This window comes from Citrus clementina, unplaced genomic scaffold (assembly GCF_000493195.1).
Source record: "Citrus clementina cultivar Clemenules unplaced genomic scaffold, Citrus_clementina_v1.0 scaffold_4, whole genome shotgun sequence".
NCBI classification, from domain to species: domain Eukaryota; kingdom Viridiplantae; phylum Streptophyta; class Magnoliopsida; order Sapindales; family Rutaceae; genus Citrus; species Citrus x clementina.
Genome location: NW_006262274.1, coordinates 5,347,800 through 5,356,907, shown reverse-complemented (window position 1 = coordinate 5,356,907; position 9,108 = coordinate 5,347,800). Strand labels below are relative to the sequence as shown.

Here is a 9,108-nt window from a genome sequence, read left to right as displayed (position 1 = left end):
AAAATAATGCGAATGGAAACAAGTGGAATGCTTTCTCATCTTCAAGAATATTATTATCATCGTCAAATGGAGATCCTTGAAAAAAAAATTAAAGATTGAATGTTTTGCTATTCTATTGTTTTATTTTCCTTTAAATTGTTGTATGTTTTCATGTAATTTTATAATTAATATTATATATTTAATTTATTAAGTTTTCGTAGAGCCATGTTTTAAGCACAGCTACTGCATGATCTGGAAGTGCTCATTACGACCGCCAGTGAGGAGGCCAAAGAAAGCCTAATTTTTGCACTGGCTTTTGGCTACTACAACCTCGTTCCATGGTGTCATTGTTAGCATGGTTAGCATTGTTATCACTAACAGTCTTACCTGAGACATGAATTTGGTCCAATATGGCATTCTTCAAGTAACAAAAGTGTTTAGATATGGCCTTGAATGCAAAATATATGTAAGGGCAGTATGTCCAAGGTCGGCAACATTTTCAAATGATGCAACTACTGATTGCATTTGTTGGCAATATAGTTTGTATTCATATTAGGAAAAACATAGCACAGGAATAGAATTATGAAAAGTCAAAATATATTTAAGACATAATAATAATAATGTCATTTAAAATCATCACAAATTACTTAGAGATAAAGACAAATATGATAATAATGCAACATGTTATCAAATTACATGTTCTTACGGGATCCTTGATGTTTCCAAAAATGTTCAATGAGGTCTTTTTGAAGTTGAGATTGATTTTCTCTACTTCTAATTCGATGATGATTTTGAATAAATTCCATAATTCCTATTGTTCGTTCAAATGATGGTTTAACCTTATCTTCATTACTTACATCATCATTTAAGTCCTCTATATCTTTAGTAATGTGTTCATCTTCTACAATCATATTGTGCATTATAACACTTGCCTTCATGATATCGTGAAGTGTATCACGGTCCCAAAAGCGAGCAGGTCCACGCACAATCGTAAAACGAGCTTGGAGCACTCTAAATGCTCTCTCAACATCCTTTCTGGCTGATTCTTGAGCTTTAGCAAAATTCTTATGCTTATTTTCTTGTGGATGTGGTACTGTTTTCACTAGAGTTGACCATGGTGGATATATACCATCTGCAAGATAATATCCCATTGTATAATTATGACCATTGATTGAGTAATTTATTGATGGAGCACGTCCTTCAGCTAAGTCTTTGAATAATGGAGATCGATCAAGCACGTTGATGTCATTGTGGGATCCTGGTAACCCAAAAAACATATGCCATATCCAGAGATCATATAAAGCCACTGCTTCTAAGATTATTGTTGGTTCTTGGGCATGACCAACATACATCCCTTTCCATGCCACTGGACAATTTTTCCACTTCCAGTGCATACAATCAAGACTTCCCAACGTTCCTGGAAACCCACGTTGTTTACCTTCTGCTAAAAGTCTAGCAATGTCATTTATGTTAGAAGATCGTAAATATTCATTGCTAAAATTTTCAATCACTACACGAACAAACTTTTTCAAACTTTCGATTGCAGTGCTTTCGCCAATTCTCATATACTCATCAATAGAATCACCGGATACTCCATAAGCTAGCATTCGCATTGCTGCACTGATCTTTTGTAGTGATGACAAACCGAGGACTCCAGCACAATTTCTTTTCTGGACAAAATATGAATCGTGTTGTTCCACTGAATTTTTAATATGCAGAAATATAGGGCGATTCATTCGAAACCTCCTTCAAAATTTATCTGGAGGATATGTGGAAGTTTTAGAAAAATAATCATGAAAAAGCCTACCATGACCGGCTAATCGATCGCACCAAATTGTTGCGTGACCTTTGATGGAGCCACAACGCCAAGATTTTTTATGTCTTCTCTTTGCAATGGCTACCGCTGCAATCATCTCAATTTCATCATCATCAGATGATGAATCTGACAGCATCTTTATCTTAAAGTTGCTAGCCATGAAGGAAACACAATGAGGAAAAAAAATAGTCCATTCACAAAAGTCTATTTCATAAAGAGTTAAAAGTATGATGAATCTGACAGCATCTTTATCTTAAAGTTGCTGGCCATGAAGGAAAACAATGGGAAAAAAAAATAGTAACTGGCGGAAGGTTGAGAAGTTCATTCACAAAAATCTATTTCATAAAGAGTTAAAAGTACTTTCAAAAAATTAGAGGTTGAATAAATTTTTTTAGAGGGAAAAAATAGAGGGTAATTAAATTTGTTAGAGTGAAAAAAATTGGAGGGTAATTAAAATAATTAGAGTGAATAATTGGAGGTTAATTAAATTTGTTGGAGGGAAAAAAATGGAGGGTAGTTAAATTTGATAGAGGGAAAGATTTAATTAAAATAATGTTAATTTGTTCTTATTTGATGAGTGTTTTGGAGGAGATTGTATTTTTTTTATCAACTTATTTACCACATTAGTAAGCAAATTGAAATTTGAAGATTAAAATTTAAATGGTCTTTTGGAGATGCTAAATAGTTGTTAAGGTGCCTCGAAGAACCTCATAGAGGTGTTATCATTAATTGTTGGGAATTGATTGTTATGAGACACTTGAGAGAATTATGTAAGACCGTTTTCAGGCTGAATAAAAAATTGTAAAATTAATAACCTCTAAAAATCAGTGTACTTCCATTGTAAAGTCCTTGTGATCAATAAACTCGGCAAGAGTGTGGTTGTCCCTATGGATATAAGTTTAACGAAGTCGAACTACGTAAATTTCTTGTGTTATTCTTTTTACTGTTTTTTGTTCTTATCTTTAGCTGTAGTGTATGACTTTTTCCTAATATTTCTTCATTTATTTTGCAACCGAGTTGATCTGAAGTACCCGAGCTGTGACAAAGAACATGAGCTATGAGCTATCCTAATTGAGTAATTTGGCTAAGATCCTAACAAATGAATTAAAATTTAATAAAGAACCACATTCACTGTTGCATGGAATGTATTGTATAATTAAATACTTTTATAATTATACATTATTTAATTAACTAAATTTATTTATTTAAAAAATAAAAGTACTAATAATCGGCTACCATGAATCGCCATCCAGTGTCATTGACCAGTGGCCATTAGATCAAAGTCCAATGAAATTAAATTTAACATCATTAGAATCCTCAACATCGTATCTATTTAAACTGTTCCAAAATAATGATAGCGACTTATGAAATCCAACGACCTTCTATTTTTTCTTAGTGAACAGAATGTTTTGTGTCAATGAATTCTGAATGGTGGGATAGAGCCGATGATGAGGAGTCCAATAATGTCAAGCCTTATCTCATTGGACTCTTTACTTCCCTGTGGTTTTTGCATGGTTGGATAACTCTATCGAACTTTTTATACTGCTAGTCCATTACTTTTAATATTAACATGGTTGGATAATTACATTTGATGTAGGCAAAATTAGGTGAGGGCATGTTTGCATGCATGTGATACATAGATATATAAATACCTCAAGTTAGAATTTTTTAGTTCGTTGCCTAGAATTTTTTTAAGTATAGGTGAAATAAGCAATTGCCTAAGATCTCATATGTTAGGAAGGCCACATAGTAGTTACCTAGACACAATTTTAAGAAGACTTTTTTTTAAAAAAATTTTCTTAATATATTCAAATTAATAATTTTTTAAATTACTTATAAGACAAAAGCTTATTTTTTAGGCTCTCTTTAATTAATAATTATCTTACAATTAATAAGTTTTATACTAATTTGATAATCATAATATTAAGGAGGTATAATTAATAATATTATCTAATCATTCATTCATTATTAGTTTTTCAAAGAAAATGATTTAAAAAAATCAATGTTTTAACTTATAAAATTTCTTGCACTCTTCTCAATAAAGAAAAATGAATCACTTTTTCCGAAGCTTCAAAAAAAAAAAATGAATTGGTTAACCTTTGAAGTAAAAATAAAAATAAAAATAGTTTCTTGAAGTAATAGTTATAAAAGAAGTAAAAAAAATATCTTATTGACTATTTTATTTTTAGAAATTCTTACTATATTGTCGATTGTTGATATTTAAAATATAGTTAAAAATTAATTGAATTTTAAGCTCTTTTATGTTTCTTTCAATGTTGAAGCCAGTGAAAATAAGGAGCTGTTATGAAAAAATTGTACCTAAGGCCCAGTATTTTAGAGTCAACTCTTATGGTAAACAAACTCCTTGATGCCAATTAGAGCAGTGCATTCCTTGCAGGAAAATGAAAGATTTTAAATAAATTTTGCATTAGCTTTAATCTAGATGTTGAAGCCTGAGGCAAATGATCTGAATTTTTTTGTTTTTAAAATTGAGGTTTAATGATGAACAGAGGGTTCTGATGTAATGGTATGTGTTGTGAGTATTATAAAATTGGGAGCTACTACCTTACGTTTAACGTAAGGTACATCCCCCTCACACAGCTGGATCTCATTGAAACCCACTCTCCAGCCGTGTGAGGAGGTTGTACCTCACGTTAAACGTTAAGTAGCCAAACCCTATAAAATTATGTCATTTCAATAACACATGGTCTCTATTATGAAACATAGATGCACCTACATGCTCTATTGTAGCAGTAGACAAACAGTCGATGAACAATTGCTAGGCAATCGACACATGCGATAGAATATTGCCGCACATTCTTTTTTTTTTTATCCTGAAAAATATCTCAAATAATATGAAATTTATTAATTAATTAATAAAATAATATAATTAATTCACTTCAATTTTATAAAAAATTATTAACTACTCAATAAATAATGCATCATTTAAGATAAAATTTATAATAAAAAAATTTAAAATATCTACTATTAGCGTAAGCGATTATGTCTTTGAGATCATAATATTACTTATAATTAGGGACTATGAACGTAAGAATTCTTTTTGGACATGTAGGTCTGTACTTGTAAGCTAGTGTGGAATAGGATAAGTCAACGCACCAGGAAAAGTGAGCCAACCCTTGTTGCCTTGAGCGAATTTGGCTTCGCTGCGCCCTTCCTGATCGTCATTTTAGTACCTAGTGTGCCATGTGTCGTGGGCGGATGGGATCCCCGTGGGCTAAGGCTAACACCGTTCAGGGAGCAATTGGTATTTTACTAAGATCCTGCCTTTGGCTTCGGGGATTTCGCCGAGATGGGTTTGCAAATTACGATTGCCCCAAAATGAAAACTGATAAATCTCACTGAATCTGAAAGGGCGAAAATTGGCTTCTAAAACCCAGGTCTACACGTGTCAAAACTATGGAAGTCAAAAATTAAAATAACTTCTCCCTGTGGTCGCTGCTGTTAAATTTTTTTCTTTCGCCAATATTTGAAAAAATAAAAATAAAAACAAAAAATATATTGTTTATGAACTATTCTATTCTTTGAATTGATAAAATAGGGTTACTTGTTTTCACTCCTCATCTGAGCCTGACAACTCCGAGTTTGTTCCCTTTTTACTGACAGTGCCATTGGCTGCAGGCACCTTCTTTTTAGTATCCCTCTCATCCTCCTCATCTTCACTGTACTCACTCTCGTAATCATCATATTCCTCTTCTTCATCCTCCTCTTCCTCTTCAGCTCCATCCTCCACAATGGGTCCTTCTTCGGAAATGATACCACCCCGAGTGCCAGCCCGAGTTCGTTTCAGAATTTTAACTTTCAAATTTGTCCGTTTGTCACAACCTAACCATGAGTCACACAGGCAGTAACAAGTCAAATTGTAGTTACCCTCAGCCGGGGCCTGTATCTTGCCCATCACCAGTCTGGAGCCACTTCTCACCTTCTCAGCTGCTTCTCTAACTGCAGCACTCGTCTCCTTTACAGTCGCTCCAGACCCTTCCATAGTGTCCTCAATCGCCTTTGAAGCTGCTGTAATAGCCGCAGGTTCATCCATGAAACTGACCTTTTGGGAAAACCACACATTATTTGAGACAGAGTCTGCAAGCAGGAACCAAAAGTTTTCTTCCTTGTGGAATGGGTAGTAGGGGGCATGGGGGAGGGCACCAATCAGGCCATTACCACGTTTGAGAGTAACCCAAGCTTGAATCGTCACAATGTCACCCTCTTGTATACCCTCTTCACCCTCGGTCTCACATGTAACTTCAACTGTTAAGGAAGGCATCATCTGCAGTACCATCTCAACATCCTGTACCTCAGTAGAAGAAAATCCACCTACTTGAGAAAGAAGCTCAGCACGATCTTGAAGGCTCATGTCCCGAAGCTCCTGAAATGTTCTTACCTTCTGCAGTTGAAGAATCAAGACCTCTTACAAATATGATTAAAACAAATGGTTCATAGAACCTCATATAAAGTAACGGAATATCTTTTGTTTCTTCAAAAATAGTACTGATACAAAGGTCTAAATGTACAGTTGCAGTCTTCAAAAGGAAAGAAAATCCAACCCCTCAACATATCTGCACTACCTAAAACCAGTTATTTGAAATTCAAGGTTAAAGGATGGAAAATCTCACACACACATGGGAGGTATATATATCCAACTAAATATGGAAAAGCAGAATGCAAATTCTAATTTTCTTTAGCTGAATTGTACAAAAATAAAGAATTGTTGGGATTTAATGCAACTACATCCAAGATGAGATGTATTATAATGAATTTATGTTGGATAAACATCTTATATTGCTAAAGTCACTGCAGGAAACTGCAGAAAACCGAAAAATACTTGTGAAAACCTTTATGAGCTGAAAATATCAGCTAGCAAACAGCTTTCCTGAACAATTGCATTCCTGCCACATTATAATTCATTATAGAAATTTTATCCACTGACCTTGCGGGCTATTTTTTTTATAACAGCCTCAGTAAAATGTGGCAGCTGCAAGAAAGGTGCAGTGCCTTCAGTGGATCCTCCGGTTGCCTTCCTGGAACTGAGAGGAACAGCCTGCATCAAAGTCCATAAAAGTTATAATAGATATCTTAAGAGTAGACATGACCAACCTATAACAAAATATACAAGGCAGCATGTCAGAAATCTATTGGTAGGACACAGGAACAAGAATTACAGATGTGGGAGACATTAGCAAACATTTTTTAATTTACCCAAGAAGTTGAAGAGCAATATTTTCCACTAGGCATAACTTAAAACTAAGAAACCAGTAAATTAAGCAGAATAAAGATCTATTTGGGTTTCCATTCAAAAAAAACAAAAAAGAACTATTTGGGTTTGAAAAAGGCAAGCTGGAAAAAAGAATGAAGAAAGGGACATTCTCATAACGATCAGCTAGTCAAAAACCTGAATCATGATCAAAAAGCAGAATCTCTTGTCCAGGATAATTGATTTCACAAGCCAAAAGAAAAAGATCGGTAAAAATATTTTGAATCTTCTTTAGCATGTTATTATGGGAAATACAATATAGAAGATGCTTTAACGAGACAATGAGTAAATAGTGCCCTAAATAAAAACCTGAATGATAGACTGAGAGAGCTCGACAACCCCAACTGCAGGCCTAAGCCATCCATGACCCTGAGCTGTGCGTGGTATAACTGCCATCTGAATGAAGAGAGTAATGTATTAATAATGATAACAAAGAGTCTCAAAGCCAAAATCGATAAACATATAATCAAAGAATTCTAACAGAGTTAGGCATGATTAAGTGTCAAATATTGAAGAACTAAAAGTTTCAAATGCCTCACATGAAAAGAATTAATTTGCTAAAGGTTACTAAATACAGGCCAAAAACAAAAGACGACGACTTCATAAACAAGAAATTAATGCAACGACGACGACTTCATGAACAAGAAACTAATGCAACTAGTATAATCAACATACATTGTTCATGTTTACTATGCACATCCTTGTCTAAACCTCCAAGACGACATTGATCAGTGATAGAAAATGTCCTCGAGAAACAAAAAGCTTAGAAAACAAATTGTTTATTTCCAACAAAAACCATGCCAAGTTCAATTCTTATCCAAGGTTTTGAATATTTAAGTTTTTTTCCTTTCATTAAGTTTAAGACCAAATTGCATCAATCCACAAGAAATACACCCTCTCCAATGTCAGTTATACTTCCATGCTATAAAACCATCAATCTTCTGCTAAAATTCCATCAGAATTTCAACTTGACCCCATGTAAGCCTTGGCCCCAAAAGGGAAATCAGTATTATGTATCCTTTTCACCATTCTACCCTATATCTAAATCAACACTCTCCTGACAACATACAAGGAGGTGCCATTGGAAAAGAAACAAAAACATATTTAGAGTGAATATCATTAACTGCATAAAAAGAATTTTGCTATAAATCTCCCAAAATAAAAGAAGATAGATTTCGGTGGCGTTTGTTTTTTTGTTTGAAATCTGAATAGACCTGAATTAGTCTGAATTCTGAATAGATTTGAATGTCTGAATCTGAATAATATGTTTGTTTTTTTGTCTGAATCTCGAAAAATAATTATTAAGTTGTTTGGCTTTTTCAACTTAAAAAACTGAAAATATGTACTTTTACATTTGTATCCTTATTAAATTTGAATGTCAAATAAATAATATATAAATACCACTATATTTTAACATTTATAAGTAAAACTATATTCAAGTGAATACATAATGATTTTGGAATTTTAATATATAAAATACCATAAATTTCAAATTTTATCATATATAATATAAGAAAGAAAAAAACTAATAAGATGCTTGAAACAGTTGATTTGCCATTTCATCTTGAAGTTGTCGCATGTAATTTTGATCTTCAATACTTGAGGAGTTGATACCAAAGTGAGGAGGGATTTCATGACGGCTAAAAAAATAATGATGAGATCATTATGTGGGGTAAATGTCTATGGGTGAGTTTTGAGATACACATGAAAAATAAATTATAAAGTAAGGATATTTTTGACATTAGAAAGTAATTGATTTAATTCAAATGTCTCTATTAAGTAAAAAGCCAAAAAAACTAGCTTATTTTATTAAGTCAAAATTATCTAAAAAGTCTCATTAAGTTAGTCTCATTAAGTTATAAAACAAACACCTCTAATTAACTTAATTAATTAAGTTAAGTCACTTTAAGTCATTAAGTTAAAAAACAAACGCCACCTTAGTTGCCTTTTCTTTCATGAGAATAATTTTATCAAGAAGGCTCATTATAAGATTCATTGATTGTGTTACTGGTGTCATATATCAAAAAGTCATCATATAAAAAAT

At 33.1% G+C, this 9,108-nt stretch overlaps 2 protein-coding genes across 2 annotated transcripts in view; both read right to left on the bottom strand.

Moving 5' to 3' along the window:
- Positions 1 to 671: 671 nt before the first annotated feature.
- LOC112098998 lies at positions 672 to 1,931 on the bottom strand. Its single transcript, XM_024186097.1, has 2 exons — positions 1,787 to 1,931; positions 672 to 1,678 (listed from the first exon to the last, which is right to left on the bottom strand). The coding sequence occupies exons 1-2, from the start codon at positions 1,929 to 1,931 to the stop codon at positions 672 to 674; spliced, it is 1,152 nt and encodes a 383-aa protein (XP_024041865.1).
- A 2,906-nt stretch (positions 1,932 to 4,837) lies between these two features.
- Positions 4,838 to 9,108, bottom strand: part of LOC18045724 (dnaJ protein ERDJ2A) — a 7,585-nt gene continuing 3,314 nt past the window's right edge. The window contains exons 9-12 of the mRNA XM_006436329.2: positions 8,936 to 8,937; positions 7,374 to 7,460; positions 6,741 to 6,851; positions 4,838 to 6,197 (exon numbers count right to left, since the gene is read on the bottom strand). Coding sequence (XP_006436392.2) covers positions 5,367 to 6,197; positions 6,741 to 6,851; positions 7,374 to 7,460; positions 8,936 to 8,937 — 1,031 coding nt within the window. The 3' untranslated portion in view covers positions 4,838 to 5,366. The remainder of the gene's footprint in view (positions 6,198 to 6,740; positions 6,852 to 7,373; positions 7,461 to 8,935; positions 8,938 to 9,108) is intronic.